Source organism: Lutra lutra, chromosome 18 (genome assembly GCF_902655055.1).
Source record: "Lutra lutra chromosome 18, mLutLut1.2, whole genome shotgun sequence".
Taxonomy (NCBI): Eukaryota; Metazoa; Chordata; class Mammalia; order Carnivora; family Mustelidae; genus Lutra; species Lutra lutra.
Genome location: NC_062295.1, coordinates 23,621,102 through 23,641,822, shown reverse-complemented (window position 1 = coordinate 23,641,822; position 20,721 = coordinate 23,621,102). Strand labels below are relative to the sequence as shown.

General features: G+C 45.6%; 1 protein-coding gene across 1 annotated transcript in view; it reads left to right on the top strand.

Moving 5' to 3' along the window:
• Positions 1 to 18,096, top strand: part of BCL7C (BAF chromatin remodeling complex subunit BCL7C) — a 41,562-nt gene extending 23,466 nt beyond the window's left edge. The window contains exon 6 of the mRNA XM_047713648.1: positions 9,597 to 18,096. Coding sequence (XP_047569604.1) covers positions 9,597 to 9,797 — 201 coding nt within the window. The 3' untranslated portion in view covers positions 9,798 to 18,096. The remainder of the gene's footprint in view (positions 1 to 9,596) is intronic.
• The last annotated feature ends 2,625 nt before the right edge of the window (positions 18,097 to 20,721 follow it).

The window sequence follows — 20,721 nt, the reverse complement described above, 5'->3', positions numbered from 1 at the left end:
GATGTCGATTTCGCTCTGACATAATGTAATCTGCAGAGATTTCGTCACCGTAACATTCCAAGAAACACCACACTGGCAGCGCCATTGGAGCTAATGAACAGGAAGTAGCAAATACTTGAATTGCCTTTGGAAGACATATGCAAACTAGAAAGTGGGAGATAACGCTCACAAGAAATTCAGGGGCCTGCCAACTCAGTGAAGCTTCTGGAAATTCAGTGGTCTAGAATATATAAGGCTGTCTGCTCCAACATGAAAGACGAGTTGCCCCTCATTCAACTACTTACTCCAAAAGAGGCACTGTTGTTTGTATAGGCCCATGGGATTTTGGAGGTGACCTGTTGCATCAATAGGGTCACCTATGAGGGGCCCGTTTGGAAGAGGCACCAGTGTAAGGTTGACTCTCTAGGCAGCTGAGGCTGTGGATCATGCTGCCCTACCACATGGTGCCGATGATCAAGCAGAGCCAGGGATACCCAGAGTGTCCCTGGCAAATGGGGAAGCCCTAAGGATCCTCTAGCAGGAATCAGTCAGTATTCACTAATAGCAGAATTAAAACACAGACTCACAGGATGTTTCATAAATGCAGGCCCTTTTCTACACACAACTATTCTACTTCTGAGAAACAGTTTCTGGTCTGCTATTGGGACCTGGTGGGGACCAAACCCCTACCTGGGTGGCCTCGGGTAACCACGCAACCCGAGATTCTCATCATGAAGGGAGTGTTGTCTGCCCAACACAACCAAAACGTTGAATGTGAACAGCAGTAACATAGCATCAAGTGAAAATGGTATATAGGAGACCAGGCTTGGAAAGATCCAGATGGTATGAGCCATTTACATGGGCAGGTGGGTCCTGGTGCATTGTCTTGTTGTCTCCCTCCATCAATGCCTGTGACATCCTGGGGTGGCCCTTCTTCCCAGCTGACCAGGGAAAGAAAACTCAAGGCTCTACAGATGAGTCTGTTTAATACGCTGTTGTGACCTGACAGGGGTCACACTCGGTGAAGAAAAGTGGACAGACATTTAGGCAGTGCATTTGGTTGTTCACTACGTCTGAATGAGAGAGGCCAGTGGCATACAGCTCTGCTCATTCAGGGGCAGTTGCTGATGGTTTGGCCAGATGGTGTGGAACTTGGAAGGAATAGGCCTGCAAGACTGGTGACAAGGAAGTTTGAGCTCTTGTAACCTTTTTTTTTTTTTTTTAAGTTTTCTTCAGTCAATTTTATTTCAGCTGGAGCTGTTTTATCCAGGGGCCCAGTGTGGTTTCTGAGTCCCCTTAGATGGGCTGTTAGCTTTTCTTTATCGGTTTTTTATTTAATTGACTCTTAGCAGCCCGAACAGGATACTAGGTCCTTGCAATCAGGGAAGTGGTATAGGGCAACATTTTCCTCTTGGGGGCTAGTTTGCTGGGTCTGCCATAGCAACTTGCCATCAAGTGGTGACTGAAACAACAGAAATTTATTTTCTCACAGTTGGAGGGGCTCGACGTCCAACATCAAGGTGTTGGCATGGTTGGTTTCATTGGAGACCTCTCTCCTTGGCTTGTAGATGGCCATCCTCTCCCTTGTCTGCATATCATCTTCCCTCTGTGTGTCTGTGTCTTAGTCTCTCCTCATTAGGGACACCAGTCATATTGGCTTAGGGCCCACCCTTATTTTTTATTTTTATTTTTGTATGTGTGAGCAAAGTGGCAGACGTTACAGAAAAGATACAGAGAAAGCTCAAGAGTGAGAAGGGGCCCCGACAGGGCCGCCAATGAGGGCCTTTAGGGTTGGTCTTTTATAGAAAGCTAACCAGGAAACTTAAATCCTTTTTTTTTTTTTAAGATTTTATTTATTTATTTGACAGAGAGAGATCACAAGTAGGCAGAGAGGCAGGCAGAGAGAGAGGAGGAAGCAGGCTCCCTGCTGAGCAGAGAGCCCGATGCGGGGCTTGATCCCAGGACCCTGGGATCATGACCTGAACCAAAGGCAGCAGCTTAACCCACTGAGCCACCCAGGTGCCCCTTAAATCCTTTTAACATCTCGGGGCCACCCAGGCGCCCCTTATGACCTTATTTTAAATTAATTCCCTCTTTAAACACCCTATCTCCAAATACAGTCACATTCGGAGGTGCTGGGGTGCTAGGACATTAGCATATAAGTTTTTTTGGTGGGGAGAGGACAAAATTTGGCCCATTAAGAGCCCATACTGCACAAATTCGAAGGCCATTATCCTACTAAGAGGAAGCTTCACTTGTAGGGTTCAAGTGCAGGCAGCAAAAGTCAAGTGTAAGCAGTTTACCTGTACAGCTAGCTCCCTTCCAGGTCTGCAAAGGTGAGCAGGTTAGCTAGGCTCTGCCAGGGCTGCATGTCAGGGGAGGGGGAGGGATCCCACACTTGTACCCCTCTTCTTGAGTCCTGAGCCATGTTTTTAAGTCCAAGAATTCATGATTTATCTGTCCATGATCACTGGCAGCACTGGACCATGGCCACCCTCCCAGGTAAAATTCGGAACGTTGAGGAATAGAACAGAACCCAAGTTTTACCCAGCAGGTGCACCCTCAAGGGGAAAAGAGAGGAAGGAACTGGTATAAGGATGCATTTCTCCCTCAGGAAGTCAGGAGATGGGGAAAGGCAGAAGTACAGACCAGTAGTCCTCCGTGTACATAGAAGGAAACATTAGGAGTGAGGACAGTGTGTCCTCCTCTTGTTATGCAAGAGGGATGCTAGAACCCTTTCCTGAAGCAGTTCCCATGTTTTATCCCGCTGAGCTCTTTCTTGAAACCAAGCATATTAGCTTTATCTTGCTGTATAACAAATTACCCCAAATTTAGCAGCTTTAAACAACACTCCTTTAAAACAGGTCCTGTGGGGGCGCCTGGGTGGCTCAGTGGGTTAAGCCACTGCCTTCGGCTCAGGTCATGATCCCAGGTCCTGGGTTCGAGCCCCACATCGGGCTTTCTGCTTAGCAGGGAGCCTGCTTCCTCCTCTCTCTCTGCCTGCCTCTCTGCCTACTTGTGACTTCTCTCTGTCAAATAAATAAATAAAATCTTTAAAAAATAAATAAATAAAAAAAAATAAAACAGGTCCTGTGAACTTTGCTGGGTTCTCAGCTCAGTGTCTTGGCTTGGCAAGGTTCTCAGCTTAGAGTCTCTCAAGGTCGAAGTCAAGATGTTGGCTGGGCCAGAGTCTTACCTAGCTTGGGGGAATAATCCACTTCCAAAGGAGTCCAAGTTCTTGGCCGTATTCAGTTCCTTTGTATGCAGGGTTGTGCTTTCCATGTTTCCTTGCTGGCTATCAACTGGGGGCCGCTGTTTAGAGACTGCTGTGTTCCTTGTCACTGGCTCCCTACCTCTTCAAGCCAGCAATGGCTCACAGCCCTCCTCCTGCTTCAAGTCTCTGATGTCTTTTTCTGCCATGAGCTGGAGAAAACTCTTCTTTTAAGTGGCTACCTGATTGGGTGTTAATCTCTAGATCTGAACATCAACTGACTTGGAACTTTAATGACATCTTTAGTGAGATCTGCAGAGTCCCTTTGCAGCTGTTCCTTGCTTAGTGTTGGATCGAATCACCAGGGGCCAGGAATTTTAGGGGGTTATCTTTAGAATTCTGTCTACCACACAAGGGAGTCTTATCTTTGCCCCAGACATTGAGGTTTCTTAGATCTTGTCTGACACACAAGACAGGAAAGTGTGTTACATGCCCTCTCGTCTAGAGAGACCACAATCAACCCTTCAAACGGTTCATAAATTCCTAGCATGACTGTGTGAATAATGAAAAGGTACAACAGCCTCGAACAATTTACCGCCATCTGTTGGAAATTTGTTGTAATAACTACACTGATCTCCGTTGACCCGGAAGCGAGTGGCACCTCCAAGTCTTGCAGGGTGTAACTTACACGATTCTGAGCACCAGCCCCGATCCCAGTGGGAACAAATACATCCTCTCCGTTCCAGCCACTTGCCCACACTGTCGTCTCTGGACACATGTTCTCCCAGAACCTTCTTTCTGACATTCGTCATCTATTGTTTTTTTTTTTTTAAGATTTTATTTATTTATTTGACAGAAAGAGAGAGATCACAAGTAGGCAGAGAGGCAGGCAGAGAGAGAGAGAGGGAAGCAGGCTCCCTGCTGAGCAGAGATGCTAAGCCCCTATGCGGTGCTCCATCCCAGGACCCTGAGATCATAACCTGAGCAGCCAGGCACCCCTCATCATCTATTTTATCCATTGGTGATTTGGGGAAAATGTGAACTAGAATGGCCATCATTTGGCCTGAATAGGGTGATGAATTAATACTCGGAAAAATAAACAACATGTTTTGCCAGTGGCTTGATCTAGTCTATTTGTTAGATTCAAAAGCAAATATCCAAGATCTTCCAAGGAGCAAACCCTGAAGCAACAGCAATATTAAGGTGATAATTATGACCACTGATGTTCCTCCATGCCTGTATCTCTATCCAAATATAGATACAGATCAGATGTATGTATAATACCCATGCTCACACACTCACACATATACATCATCTCCTTTAATCCTCACAGGAACCCTGTTGAGTAGGGATTATTATCCTGATGAGGTAGACAAGAAAACAGGCCTACTGATGTTATATTACTTCCCCAAGGTCGAGGATAAAAAGCAGCAGAGCCACATAGCCAAAAAACCAAACCCAAACCCAAACCAAAAGCCCAGCTGAGTCAGGACTCATACCTACGCCATGGGCCATGCTTCTAACCACTTGGGTGGAGATTTGCTAAGTGCCTAAGCCCTGAATTGAGACCTTGGCTCTCCCCTTCTGGAAGAGAAGTCAGGGCTGTTCCTTGGGGGCCTGGAATGTCTTTGCTGTATTCATGAGAATGGCACAAAGGGAAAAGTGTGCTAGATCGTTGTTTGTGGCTGCGAGATAGGGATAGCCAGTGGGACTTGGACACCCCCTTTGGTGCCCAGTTAGCACCTGCTGAATGATGGAAGAGCTACCTGATGAGCCAGACGCACAGCATGAGAGAGACACAGCTGGGAGAGCCCCTGTCTGTGCTTTGCCCCTAATACTGCCCCTTCCCTTTCCAATACACGGTCTTATTGGAACTGGATTTGAGATCATTCTAGGCTATAGACCTTGTGCCAAGTGTTCTACCTGCTCATTTAAGGGGAAGTCAGAACCCCCCGATAGATGATTTCATTATCTGAGAGGCTTCTGGGCTGGAGAGAAATATTTACCACCTTCTGTATGCTCTAATGCTCAATATATTAGACTATAACAAAAAAAAATGGAAAACTATTTGTTTTCCACAGGGGACTTAAGCTTTGATTACAAATTTGACCAGCTAAATTACCTTAAATAATTTAACTGTGAAGACAAAGTCAATACAGTGGATTCTTTTGACTACTCATATGCTTTAAGTATTTATAGATTAAGTAATTACAACATTTATTAAAACCCTGCCATCAAAACTGGTTATGAAAGTACTAAACCACGGACTTAACCTTCTCTTGTCCTTATTCCGTCACCTGCCTAAGGTTCCAATTTCTCTTTCTAGGGCTTCAGTAATTCTACCAGTTATTATTTTTATACTTTTCAAAAAATTTTTATTAACAGTTTATTTATTTGACAGAGAGAGAGAGGGAGCGAGCATACAAGCAGGAGGAGCAGCAGCAGAGGGGGAGGGAGAAGCAGACTCCCCACTGAGCAGCACGCTGACAGGACCCTGAGACCAGGACCTGAGACCAAGGCAGTCACTTAACAGACTGAGCCACCCAGGCGCCCCCTGGAGTTTTTGTAATCCTACCAAACCCGAAGGAAAAAGGAAACTCAGAATCAGCAGGTTGCGGGTTCTGGCCAGAGACAAGGGATCATGTCACAGCTCTGAGGATTCAAAACTGAGGGTCACTAGCCCCAGTGCCCGTTTATATAAAGTTTACTTGTGACCTTGGGGAGTTTTTGAGTTTCTTTCTTTCTTTTTGTCTTTCTTTCTCATATATTCCTTCTTTCTTCTCTTTCTTTTTCTCTTTCTCTTTCTCTCTTTCTTTTGTATGCTTTAAAGAAAAACTCATTATGGAAAATGTCAAACAAATAAAAAAATAAATACGGTTTATAGACTCTCCATGAACCCACTACTCAACTTGAACAGTTTAAACTCATGACTACTGATTCTCCTCCCTGATTATTTTGAAGCAAATCTCACACATGATAGAATGTCATCTGAACTGTTAAGGCATGATACTAAAAAAAAAAAAAATAAGGATTTTATTTATTTTATTTTTTGTAAAGATTTTTTAAAATAATCCATACACTAACACGGGGCTTGAACTCACAACCCCCAGATCAACCATCACATTCTCTATGACAGCCATTCGGGCACCCCAAGATTAAGGATTTTAAACTGTAGTGCCATTATCACAACTAAATTTTTTTAATAATCATCCCTTAATATTGAATATCCAGTGTATTTGACTTTTCAATTTGAATAAATGTTCCATAAATGTCAACTAAATTTTTTTCAGCTTGTTTAAATCAAAATACAAATAAGAACTAATACATGTAACTGATTTATATACAGATATTAATTTTTGAACCTTGGTGTCTTCCTCAGAGATGGTACATTCAATTTTTGTATGGTCATCAATAACTAAGCTTTTGTCCCTTCATTATGATGCATTGACCTGGTCTGTTGGCACTAGTAAAACCCATTATTAACATAATTGGTAAGGTCATGAAAGTTTCACATATACCCTTCTGTGCCCTTCCCCTGACAGAGGATCTCAAACCTGGCTGCACATTAGAATCTGGACATCTTTTTTTTTTTGGTTGAGATACACATAACGAAATTTATCATGTTAACGATGTTAACCATTTTTTAAGATTTTATTTATTTATTTGAGAGAGAGAGAGAGTATGAGAAAGGGAAGGGTCAGAGGGAGAATCAGACTCCCTGCCCGATGCAGGACTTGATCCCAGGACTCCAGGATCATGACCTGAGCCAAAGGCAGTCACTTAACCAGCTAAGCCCCCAGGCCCCCCCATGTTAGCCATTTTTAAGTGGACAGTTCTGTAGCCTTAAGTACCTTCATTTTCTTGTACAATCATCACCACCACCCATCTCCAGACTCCTTTTCATCTTATAAAACTGAAACTGTGTACATCGAATGCTAACTCCTCCTTCCCCCTTCCCCCAGCCCCTGGCCACCACCATCCCACTTTCTGACTCTGAATTTGACCACTCTAGGGAACTCCTATAAGAGGAATCTTACAGTATTTGTTTTGTTTTTTGGCTTATTTCACTTAACATAATGTCCTCATGGTCCATCCATGTTGCAGCCTGGGTCAGAATTTCCTTCCTTTTTAAGGCTGGGTAATATCCCATTGTATATAACACCCCACCTTTTGTTCATCCACTCAGCCATCAGTGGACGCTTGGGTTGCTTCCATCCCTTGACTATTGTGAATAAGTCCTCTGTGAACACGGGTGTTCAAATATCTCTTTATGACTCTGCTTTCCATTTTTTTGGATATATACTCAGTAGTGAAATTGTCAGCTCTTTTCTTTTTTTTTAAAGATCTTCTATTTTGAGAAAGAGAGAGCATGGGGGGGCAGAGAGAGAGAGGGAGAAGCAGACCCCTTTTGAGCAGAGAGCCCGATGTGGGGCTCGATCCCAGGACCCTGAGATCATGATCCGAGCCGAAGGCAGCTGCTTAACTGACTGAGCCACCCAGGCACTCCTTGTCAGCTCTTTTTTGAGGGCCCGTCACACTGTTTTCCGTAGCAGCTGCACCATTTTACATTTCAGCCAACTGTGCACAAGGGTTTCAATTTCTCCATATCTTCATCAACATTTGTTATTTTTCTGGGTGCTTTTTTTTTTTTAATAGTAGCTATCCAAATGAGTGCGTTTGTTGTGGTTTTGTGGTTTTCTCGTTGTTTGATTTGCCTTTTCCTAATATGTTGTGATGATGAGGGTCTTTTCATGTGCTTGTTAGCCATTTCTGGTGTTCTTTGGAGAAATGGCTGTTCAATTCCTTCGCCTGTTTTTCAATCGGTTTGTTGACTTTTATGATAAGTTGTGAGAGTTCTTTATCCTGAGTATGAATCCCTTATTACAGAATCTGGGGATCTTTTGTGATGGGACTTGTAGCTGGGTTATTTTATTTTATTATTTTATTTTATTTTATTTATTTTTGTAGCCCAGTGTTTTTTTAATTTCCTCAGGCTAAAAACCATTTTCTTAGGAGATGCGGTAATAAGTACGGTGAAGCCAGTTCTCATCAGGACAAACAGGGTCATCACCGCTAGAAGAGTGCTGACATTTCTTCCTACCTGGCTACCGTGTGTATCTATCAGTGCTGTTGGGTCATGGTCATCCTGCCTTACCCAGGGTCAGTGGGCTCACAGTTCTCTCCTTGCACAGAGAGAAATGAGTTCATATTTCTACCTTATAAATAGAAGTAGAGGAATAAGAGACAAATCAAAATATCCATATATTTACACTCTATTCATGAAAATCATCAAAATGATACATATCTATTCTCATCACCCTTCTTTTTTTAAAAAGACATTTATTTATTTGATAGACAGAGATCACAAGTAGGCAGAGAGGCAGGCAGAGAGAGAAGGGACGCAGGCTCCCTGCCAAGCAGAGAGCCTGACTCGGGGCTCAATCCCAGGATCCCAGGATCCCAGGGTCATGACCTGAGCCGAAGGCAGAGGCTTTAACCAGCAGAGGTTTTAACTCACTGAGACACCCAGGTGCCCCCTCATTACCTTTCCAGTACAACTCCCTGTAGGAGAACCTCTAGTACCCGTAGGGGAGTGTACTTGTCTTACAATGACCTTTTTGAAGATTTTATATTAACTTTCTACTTGGGGTCGTTTCCGGACTCATGGCCTTCCCCAGACATTTCACTTACGCCTCATGATTGTTGCAGGTTTTAGGGTGCTCAAATCATAACATAGCTTTGAAAATGGTAGCCCGTTTAATTAGGATATTTGTCTTTGTAACACTGCCCCAACATCCTTGAAAATATCCTTGTTTTCTGGCATCAACAGGATGCTTGTGGATTTTTCTTGTTTAAAAAATGGAATCAGCTACCCTCCAAGGTCTCCTGGTTATTTTAATGGTAAATAATATAAGACACCAATTCCTGGGCACTAGGGGTATACACAATAGTTGGGTACTGGACTTCACCTAGTAGCGACAGAGTTGGAAAAAAAAAAAATTGTTTAAGGTACGAGTTTATATTTGATCTTTCCGATGTAACAGCGCTGCTCTGCCGCGCCGTCCTGTGGGTCTGCGGACCCCCGATCACACGGACAGCCCTTTGAGGCTGCCTTCGCCGTTATCCCACCTCACAACTGAATGAACTCAGACTGCAGGAAGTTAGTAACTTGCCTGAAATCACACTGCAGCTAAGTGCAGAGCTGCCCAGCTCTGTCCGATTTCAGGAACCGAGTCCTGGTGAAGCCATGCCTCAGCCTCCACCTGCTTCGGGAAACACTGACCTCTGTCCGTTTGCCCAGATTCTCCACTAAGTTGCCCCATTTAAGATTCCCAAGACAGGGTTTTCCTAGTCTTGGGTGCAGGGAGGAGAAAACACGACCCAGATTCTTCTCTTCCTCCGGCAGGATTCGGGAGTGCGGATGACCAGAAGAGCCCTCCACGAGAAAGGTCTGAAGACAGAGCCCCTCCGGAGGCTCCTGCCCAGAAGGGGTCTCCGGACAAACGCCCGGCCGGGTTCAGCGGTGCTGCCCGACGCCAGAGCTCCCGGAGGAGGAAGCAAGGCCCCGAGGGCACCCAGGACGATTCCCCAGGGGAAGGGGAGGTGAGCCGGCTCCCCAGGCAAGGCGAGGCCCTCGGGTCTCTCTTGGCCGCCCCGAGATCCAGCCACCCACCCGTGCCCCGAGGGTGGAAAAGAGCCTTCCCAGCCCTACAGCTACCGCAGGAACTTCGGGGGCGAGCCGCCGTTATCTGCCTCGAACCTAAGGTCACAGCGCCCATCTTGCTCGCCACGGACCCTCGTACAGTGAGCGGGCCCACGGGCACCCCAAGTGTGCAAAGGGCTTGGGCACAACTCGGATCACACCCAGCGCCTGAGGACGCTTCGCCGCCAGAGGCTCCGGCCGCTCTGGAGTGCGGGGTGGGCGCCCACCTCCTCCCGCACCAGCGCGCCCAGCCCTGCGTCCGCCGGCCTCCAGCCTCCCGCGACGCCCCGCCAGCCAGCCCTGCGGCCGCGTCGCCCCCAAACCCCGCGAGGCCCACGTACGCGCGGAGACCCTGCCACCCCCTCCCCCACGCCACCGAACCCCCATCTCCTGCCCCAAACCCCACCTCCCTCCGCCTCCCCTCCACCCCCCACCCCCACCCACGGCAGGCCCACGGATGCCCTGCAGGGGGCTGGGTTACCTCAAGCACCAGAGGACGTGCTTCAAGAGCTTCTACCCGGTGCCAACCTCGCCAGTCCCTAAGGAACCCACGTGGGAAAGAGGCCTTTCTGCCCTGGCTCCCGCCTGCCTCCCAGCGTGGCCCCGCCAGGGGACCCAGAAGGCGTCCTGGGCTACTAGGGAGGGCCTGGGGCATCTGGCAGAGCCCAGAGACCTGGAAAGTCCCCGCCTGAACAAGGCCGGGGGGCACATGAGCCCTGTCAGTGGTTCCAAGGGCTTTCACCAAGCTCTTCCTTCCCAAGTCCAATGCTGGGCCTGTCATTTTAGGAAATGATGTTTCCCGTTTATTGAGAGTTTACTCTGTGCCAGGCATTGTGATTTACAGCGATGATCTCATTTAATCCTTACAGCATCCCAGTGACACTGGTCTTCTCATTATCAGCGTTTTACAGATGGAGAAACTAGGTCTCAGAGAGGTTAAGGGACCTGCCCAACGTCACACAGCCAGTAGGTAGCAGAACCAGCATCCAGTCCCAGGTCTGCCTTCCTGATTCCACAGCCCCCCTGCTGCAGTGCCTCTGTTCCTACAAGAGTTAAAGGCGCAGCTTGACCCAGCATCCATTTAATCCATTTTTCTCATGGTAATTACATAACACTTTGTGTACTAAAATGAGCAGATACTTTCTGGAATGAGATTGCGATAAAACTTGAGCCTTCAGATGTTTCACATTAAGACCAATGCTTCAGGCACAGCCCATGGATCCCTGAAGTAACCTCTTCTCAGACCTCTGCCTTTAGAGGGCTGTTGGCCAAGGAAGCTCTACTCCAGGACCTGCTCCTATGCAGAAACTTCCTGGAAGCCAGGAAAGATGGCCTCTCCATAGTTTGCCATCCCACTGGGCTGCTCAGGAAGTCCATCCAGTTCCTCTGGGCTGGGTATCCAATTTCCCAACAGATAATCATCTTCAGGATTTGGAAATGAAAAACTGAAATTCTTGGAAATTCCTGAAATCATTCATACTAGTCTGTATTTTTCATAACGTTCTGTATTTTTTAAATAAATAAGAGTAGTTACAAAGAACTGTAGGCTATAGCAAATATTTTTAAAAAACAAACAAACAAAAAATACCAGAGAATATTATTGGTAACATATGAATAACGAAATGTTTAAATCTTCAACAAGATAACTGTACCACACAGCATTGTGTGTTGAAATTGCCCATTGGAGGACCAGTTTATTTCCAAAATTTGATTCTTGGAATATCACTCATAGGATTTGTACAAGATATATGATGCATGTAAACAGATTAATATTCTGTCTGTGAAAATGACTGTTTACAACTGATAGGGCCACAGATCCACTTGTGATATGGCAACAGCTATGAAAAAGAGTGATTAGACTGTGACCACTTCTTCTTTTTTTTTTAAACAAATATTTATTTAAGTAATCTCTACACCCACTGTGGAGCTCGAACTCACAAAGCTGAGCTCAAGAGTCACACACTCCTCTGACAGAGCCAGACAGGCACCCCCACTTCTCTCCTCCTGACCCAAGTTCCCAACATGTCTACCTTAGTCTTGGACTCCATTATCTCAGCATTTCCTTCTCATGCTTTCTACTTGATGTCAGTGATTCCTTCATACCAGGAATGCCTCTATGTTTATTGTTAAGCATGAATTCTCACAAGAGAATTATAACACTTTTCCTATTTTCCCAGTCTCTTGACTGATGGGTCCTGGGATTCAGAAAAACATAAATTTCCCAGAAAAATGTCAGGAAGGACTTCTGGTTTAGAAATACTATTCTGGGCTGAACAGGATTGCCAAAGCAAGGCTGCTACAGAAATAATTACCTAGTACCTCATCAGACCCAGTCACTGATGCTTCCTGGTTTCAGGGGCTTCAGAGCCAGAAGATCCAATTGTGGATCTCAACTCTGCCAGTTCCTGAGTGTGAGACTTTGGGCAAGTCACTTTACCTCTCCGAGCTTCCATTTAATGGATAAGCTAGTGCCCGGAAATAATATACTTGTTTTGTGAGGCGATATTGTAGAAGGGTTAAAAGTGTGGTCTGAGGTTTGAATCCGTTACTCACTACCTCTTTGATTTGGGGCAACTTCTCGCCACTCTGACCCCATTTTTCTCCTCTGTAAAATGGAAAAGCTGAGCCCACTTCTTAGGATCTGGGTGAGTTTAAATGAGATCATGTATGAAAATGCTTCACACAGAGCATGGTAACAGTGTAAATGGTTGATAAACGTGGACCAGAGTAGTTATTACCTGCTGTATCTACCTCACGGGGCCGTTGTGAGGACGAAAGGGACGTTATGGTGTGCAGTTGCTTTCTAAGCTGTGAAGAGGTGTCCACACTCTTCTCTTTCCTTCAGAGACGGGATGGTCAGAAGTTACTGGCTCACACTAGAGCGATCTCCAAGTCAGAGACCTGGGGATACTTCCTGAGATCCACGGAAGGTAGTTGTGTTGAGGAAGAGGTGTCCCCATGGTTACCCGAAAAACAGGGTTTAGTTGCAACCAAGTGGGCAAACTTGGGGCACATTTGGGGGGTGGGGGGCACAGATGATTTTCAGAAAGAGGCTTTGGAGAAAGGACTGTGTTAAATGGAGCCTGCCCACTGTAGGTCTGTTTAATAGGGATTGGATCAGGGGAAGGGGACATGGCCTAGAAGGTGGCAAGGGGGCTCTTTGACTGTTGTCTGAAGCCCCTCATTGGCTAAACCTCAGAAACAATTCTGTTAGCCAGAAGCAGTGCATCCTGTCCCTGCTGTGCATGACCTGTGATGCTTATTCATCCCTAGACTGTAGACCAAACATGGATCAAAGGGCTTTCCAGAGATGAGCTTCTGCAATCCTGACGGCAGCCTGGGAAAGTGAATAGTAGCCTTACTCCCGTTCTGAAGACAGGGGCTTGGAGTCTGGGAAAGTTAAGTCCATGGCCCAAGGTCATAAAGCCTAACCGTGGTTGAGTCAAGATTCGTCTTGTCTTGAAACGAGAGTCCAAGCCCTTAGTCCCCACCAGACCACCTCAACTCATGAGATGCCAGATGCTGAGCTCGAACAAGGAAAAAGGAAACACAAATGTATGGAGTTCAGCGCCTACCTGGCTTCCTCTCTTGTCTTCTGTGACATCTCTTTCTCTCTCTCTCTCCCCTGATAACACTCCTACTTTCCCAGACACTGTTTATTTGCCGCCAGAGACACTTTTCTGCGTAGCCCTTAAGTCTGGCTCCTCCGGACCCCATTCTTTGGACTCTTTTCTCTTTCTTTTGCACAGACAGGTCCGTGAGAGATCTCCTGTTGCCCACAGTTTGGGCTGTCGGCCACCTCTCCAATCCAAACTGCCCCTCTGAGCACCAGCCCAGTCCAGCCAAATGCCTCCTTGACATCCCCCTTGGAGTTTCCATGCTCTCAGCTGAATTCATCATCCCTCCCTTAGCATAAGTCTCCCCCGGAGTTTCCCTTCTTCCTTACCATGGCCTCTTAGTTTCAAGTACTGGGGTTAGCGATAGGGAATCCAAGAAGCCCGTGTAGACGCAACCTCATGAATCCATTCCTGTAGCTAGACGTGGATGTAGGGTGTGTTCTCTGACAGCTGCCAACAATTTGGGGGTGAACTTGGAGGGTAGAAGACATCATTTAATCTGCTGTGTCCTAAGTGCCCGGCAGTGTGCTAGGTCCAGTAGCTGAAACAGATGGGATCCTTGGCTTTTGGAAGCTTTCAGGCTACTAGAGAAGATGGGCATGAGGAATCCTCCCCAAATACGAATTCTTACAAACTGTGATAAGTATCATGAAGGAAAAGTTTAGGGAGCTATGAAAGAATATACTCGGTCTGTATTAGGTTGGAGTGGGGGGTCGAAGGCCATTTTGAGAAATGATAATTACTATATCCCTGAGTACTTGAGTTGGGGGAAGAAAATTCCATACAGAGGCAATAGTAGGTGTGTGCATGAAGTCCCAGAGGTGGGCAAGAACTTGGTATGTTTGGGAACCCAGAAGGCAGCCATATCAAAGGAGCTGAGTATGCTGCCTATGATGACGAGTCAGGATGAGATGGCACAGGCTGGCTGGGGGTGGTAGCATGTACCTCGTGGGCCATGGTAAGGAGCCTGGATTTTTTTGGTTTAACTTTTTATTTGGAAATAATTTCAAAGTTAAGGAAAAGTGAATAGTATAATGGACATTTGTCTGCCCTCTATCCTGAATTCACCTGTTAAAATTAAGAAAGTTAATTCTTTCTCTATATGAAGTGTTACAGGTAACTTATTCTGAACTACTGGAGAATAAGTTGCACACATCACACTCTTTCATGCCTAAACAGTTACAGTGTATGTAAGAACCCTTATCCACTTCACTAAATTTAACATTAATGCAACACAGTATCTCATTTACCACCCATTTTGTCAATTACCTCAATAATGTTCTTTGCATAGCATTTTCCCTCTGGTCCAGGATCCAGTCTAGAAGTGAAGTGAAGCATTCCACTGTCATTTCTCTGTAGTCTCCTTTAATCTGGAATAGTTGGCTTTGTCTTTTATGACATTGACATGATGGAAAAATTCGGTTTTCCCTGTTAAGAGAGTATTTCATTTTGGGGTTTGTCCTCTGTTTCTTCATCACGCTTCCTGCTGGAAGATGACATGAACATTATTTTCTCTTTCCCGGTGAGACAACAAAAGGCACACATTGTCTATCTCCTCCACCTTGGTGATTTAAATATTGTCCTATTAAGTTATTGTCCTAATAAGTTATTGTTTTTCTCTTGTCACTGATAAGCAGTCATGGAGATAGTTCCAACCATGCAGATATCCTCTTCCAGAGCTTACTAAATAGATGAGATTTAACATTCAGCAAGGCTTCTTGCCTGAAGCAAATCAGTGTCAGGAGGGTTAGAAAATGACTTCAGCTCTCTCTGCCCTTGACATTCTTTTGCCTATTTATTTATACATTTATTTTATTAGCAGGGACTTTTGGGTTTCTGCTATTTTCCAGTAATTTTGGTTATTAACCTTCATTATCTTGGTGCTCAAATTACCCCAGATTCAGCCAGTGGGAGCCTCTTAAAACTAGAAGCCTGGATTCTATCCCAGCTTTGGTGGACTGGCAGGGTTCGCTTTGCGTGTTTTAGACTCTGTGTGAATGCATTGTGCGGAGAACAGAGGAGGAAGCAGGGAGACCTGACAGGTGGCTCTTGTGTAGTCCAGGTGGGCGATGTGTCTTAGACCAAGGAATTAATTTGGGTGTTCAAGAAAATTTAGCGATACAGTCAGCAGGAACTCGTGATTCAGGGAATGTGCGAGCAGTCAGAGAGGGATTGGCCAAAGTAGTTGGAGGAATGGTGGAGATATTTACAGACCTGGGGAAGACACGCAGAGTAAGGGGGTCAGGTGGGATGGGTATTTTAGACAGCTGAATTTGAGATGTCTTTGACATCCAAGTGAAGATGTCAAGTAGTGATTAGATCTATTTTGTTCTGGAGAGAAGTTCAGACCAGAAGACATTTTAGGAGATGTCACATATTAATGATTTTTGAGACCGTGGTCCTGGATGAAATGCTGTAAGGGGAGAATACGTAGTGAAGGGGGGGCAGACTGGGAATTCTAAGGTCAGTCGCTGTTTGGGGGCATGGGTGTGTGTGGCAGCAGATGGCAATGGAGAGATGGGGGGCCAGGCCCTGTGGAACCTGCAATGTCAGGCCAAATTCTGAGGGCTCCAGGGAGCCACTGATGGGTTCTGAGTAGGGGAGGTTCTGATCTGAGTTTGAGAAAGATTGTTCTGACAGCCGAGTAAGGATGATTTGGAGAGTCACGGCAGTGGCTAATGCTATGCTTCTTTCTAAAATAAATCTATCCTCTTGCCACTGGAGATTGCTCAGATGGATCCGTGTATCTGGGATGCCCTCTTCTTATTCACCTGGGCACAAAAAAGATGATCAACACATCTGCCTCAGCTGCACGTATCAGCCCCTGGTAATGACAGCAGCCCCCATCGCCCTTCCTCGCTTTAGCTGGGGATGCACAGCTTGCTTCTGGGATCTTTTCTCAGCCAGGAGCATCATAGGTAGGAGTGCGCATGAGCTGGTCCCTGAGGCCTGTGGGAGTCTGGCCACTGTGAGCCTCTGCCCTCATGTACTTTAAGTTCAGCGTAGTCTCTGCCAGCCAGGTAATCACCCATCCAAAGTCTGTTGTCCCCTCCGCACTCCTGCACGTGCTGAGGAAAATGGGTTGAGTCTGAATGAACATCCTAGAGCACCCTTCACTTAACTAGGGTGGTGCTGTGCAGGGGACCCTCAGTTCTGTCTAGAGGATGTCGACAAGCCCATCGGAGACACAAATAAGCAAAGGCAGAATATCAATTCACCAAGAGGGAGGGTCAGATGTTCTGGGAGCCCGGGAAAGGCAAGAGTGTTACTAGTGGGAAATGAGGGAAGGTTCCATTTGAACCAGGAGAAGGTGGCATTTGAAGGTGGCATCTGAACCAGACCTTAAGGGCAGAGAGGATTATTTTCCATTTCACAAAGGAAATATTTGATTATCCAAGCAGAAAAGAAAACTAAGGGGGAAAAAATCATTGCCCACACAGTCATTGTTGGTTATGTACAAATCCCATTAGGCAGCTACTTTTTGTTCGTCCTCTTACTGTTGGAATAATTCATTTCCAGGCCTCAGGACATTGGCTTGGAGCCTGTGGCTGGGCAGGGAGGGATAGAAGCAAGCCCGGGACCAAATGCAACTCAGGAATCAGTGCTTCGAGCCCATCCACTCGTTCCTTCATTCAGCAAACGTTTATTCAGGACTCACGTCTCCCAGGCCCTGAGGATACAATGACGATCAGAACATAGTTCCTGTTGTAAAGACCTCAAGTCTAATAGAACGGGAACCCCAAGTGGAGAGAATTTATTGTAAAGCACGCGAAAATGCCAAAGGCAGGCTCATTGTATAGACTGACGTGGAGACTGTAGCCGGGGGAACGGATGCCTCAGCGGTAAAGGAGCACACCAGAGCATGCGCAGTGAGGGGGGGGATTGAGGACACCTGTCAGAGGACCAAGTTCAAGCAGAGCTCCGGAACATACCTCTCTGTCCACAGGCTGGAAGGCACATCTCTCCTACTCTTAAGCTTCTGGGTGTTTTTGTTGTTGTTGTTGTTGTTGTTTTTTCTTTGTTTTTTTTTTTTTGTTTTTGTTTTTTAATTTCAAGTACTTCCTTTCTCCGATTTTTTTTAAGGGGGGGCTATTTTTGTGCTTTTTCCAAAATCTCAACTTTTGTGGTCCACTCATTCACTTTATTTTTCTCTTTTTGACCCTAAAAAGCATTTAGTGCTGTTAATTTTACCTCTGCAGATAGATTTTACTGTATCTTATTTTTAAAATTATTTTCTAAATAGTTTGTTTTTTTACTCTTGATTTACTTCTTGTCCTAAGAGTAATTTGGTAGGCTATTCATGTTTTTCCATTTCTAAGTGGAGTGTTTTATATTACTGTTAGCTGTATTGCATTTGATCAGAGACTGACTTTTAGAATTTCCACTTTTCAAAATTTACCAAAATATTCTCTGTAGCTTAATATTTGTTGAATTTTGTCACTGTCCATGGAACTTGAATAGAAGGTATACTATTTGTTTTCAGGTTGAAAAAATTTTGTAGGGTCATATCTTCTGTGTCTTTATTTTTTGATTACTTGTTCAGAAGATGTGTTAGAATGTTTCCAATAAAACTGTTTCTCATGGTTCTCCTAGTATTCATTACTCAATATCTTCTTTCATGGATCTTTGTTATTTAACATATGAGAAATTAATTACATTGTGGAGACAGCCTGGATTTAAAGCCCAGCTCCATTATTTATTCACTTAGACTCCTTATCCAGAAAATAGAGATAATACTGCTATCTCCCTTGTATAAGGGATTAGATGAGATGAATGTAAAGCTTGGTACATGGGAAGTGTTCAGTAAAGCTAGAATTCACTACCATGATTGTTGTTATATCGCCTGGCTGATCGCTGCTGGCATTCGAAGGCTCCAGTCTGCTGTGGAGGCAGAAAAGGCCTTGAAGAACCCCTTTCTTTTTCTCTAGCCAGTACACATTTCGAAAACAGAATGCCCCATGTAGAACATTAGAATTCACCGTGGAAAACGGAGGGTGGGGGGAGCTGAGAGCTTTCCAGCATGCAAACACAGATTGACACATATTAGTTTTGGTGGTGGGATCACTGTGTCAACCTGTGTGTGGACATGTGAGTATTAATGGCATCCTCCAGCCTTTCACTGGCGGGTGGGGCATGTGGGATGCCAGGAAGAGGGAGCGGCCCCAGCTGTCCCCAGCTGTTATTTCAAACACTGTGTCTTCCACCTCAGATCCTCAGGTCCCTTTTACCAGCACTGCAAGCTGGGATTCTGCATGTTTCCCTGCCAATGGCTCACACCTGCAACCTTCAGAGGTTCATTCTTGGGCACTGGAGGTGTTTATCCATGGGAAATTTGATGTCTTCACACCCTCCCTGCTCTGGGGGCGCTTAGAGTCAGGGATGGGTGAGTCAGCGCTAAAGCCAAGCTCTTCTGCCTGGAGCAGGATAAATTCTGCAGAGATGCCCTCCTTCACCGGGAATAGAAGAGAACCTGTAGTCAAGAATCACCCCAATTGTGCTAAATATCTCTTTTGCCCCAGTTGTGGCCATTTGGTCCCAAAATGAACAAAGCAGGACAGAGCTGAGGGGTGTGAGGTAGGGACCCTGAGATGCCCCCACACTGGCTAGTCTTCTTCCCATGTTTACTGTACTCACCTGTCTACTTCATTCCCTTAATGTTTTTTTCTGAGAAGTCTTCTTTGATAAATCACTTACCTGGGTTAAGCTTTTGGGAGAATCTGACCTAAGACAAACTGCTTCGCTCCTTCCTGACAGGAGGAATTCTGATATGGACTGAGCACGTCATTTGTGTGTGTGTGTGTTTATGTCCTTTTGGTTGCAAGAGACATAAATCCAAAGGTGGTAGCTTGGACAAGAAGGTCAGAAGGATGCCAGAGTCTCCCAAGCGATCCCAAGAAGGAAAGGAGTACACCTGGGCCACAGAGGCACCTGAAATCAAGTCATTCTCTCCCCAACTCTCTTGTTGACTCAAGTGCGTTTTATTCCCTGACAGTGGTGTTTCCAAACAGCTGGTAGGAAGGCTGCAAACAGGGTCCCTCCCTCAGTTTCCTCAGCTCTGCCCTGCTTTGTTCCGTTTGGGACCCCGTGGCCACAGCTGGGGCAAAGGAGATATTTAGCACAATTGGGGTGATTCCTGACTATAGATTCTCTTCTATTTTTGGTGAAGGAGGGGCTGTGGCAGAAGGGAGGGGTGCTAGACAGGAAAAAAAGTTGATGCCCACCACATAATTCCTTGATGAAAAGAGCAGAACTTAAAAAGGCATGGCTTCAGGGATGCCTGGGTGGCTCAGTTGGTTAAGCAGCTGCCTTCGGCTCAGGTCATGATCCCAGCGTCCTGGGATCGAGTCCCACATTGGGCTCCTTGCTCATCAGGGAGCCTGCTTCTCCCTCTGCCTCTGCCTGCCATTCTGTCTGCCTGTGCTCGCTCTCTCTCCCTCTCTCTCTCTGACAAATAAATAAATAAAATCTTAAAAAAAAAAAAAAGGCATGGCTTCCTTGTTCACCCACGCTCACAGCAGCACTATTCCCACCAGCTAAAGGCAGAAACAACTCAAATGTCCATCAACAGACAAATTGATAAACTGCGAGATACACACACACACACACACACACACACACAAAGGAACATTAGTCAGACCTTTTTATAAAGATTTTTTTTTTAATTTACTTGAGAGAGAGAGAGAGAGAGAGCGCATGAGAGGGGAGAGGGTTAGAGGGAGAAGCAGACTCCCCGCCGAACAGGGAGCGCCATGCGGGACCCGATCCCAGGACTCCAGGATCATGACCTGAGTCAAAGGCAGTCGCTTAACAAACTGAGCCACCCAGGCACCCAACATTATTCAGCCTTTAAAAGGAAGGAAATTCACAGGCAACAGCACGGATGCACCCTGAGGACCTTATGCTAAGTGGGACACTTAGAGGACATTATGCTAAGAAATGAGCCAGTCACAAAAAGACACATACTGCATGATTCCACTGATATGAGGTCCCTAGAACAGGGAAATTTACAAAGACAAAAAAGTAGAATAGTGGTTACCAAGGAATGGTGAGAACAAGAATAGGGGATTGTTGTTTAATGAGGACAGAATTTCTGTTTAGAGTCATGAAAAAGTTCTCAAAATGAGTAGTGGTGATGATTGCACAACATGAAAATGTATTTATGGCCAGTGAATTGGGTACTTAAAAAGGGCTCAGTACTAGAATTCCCCAGA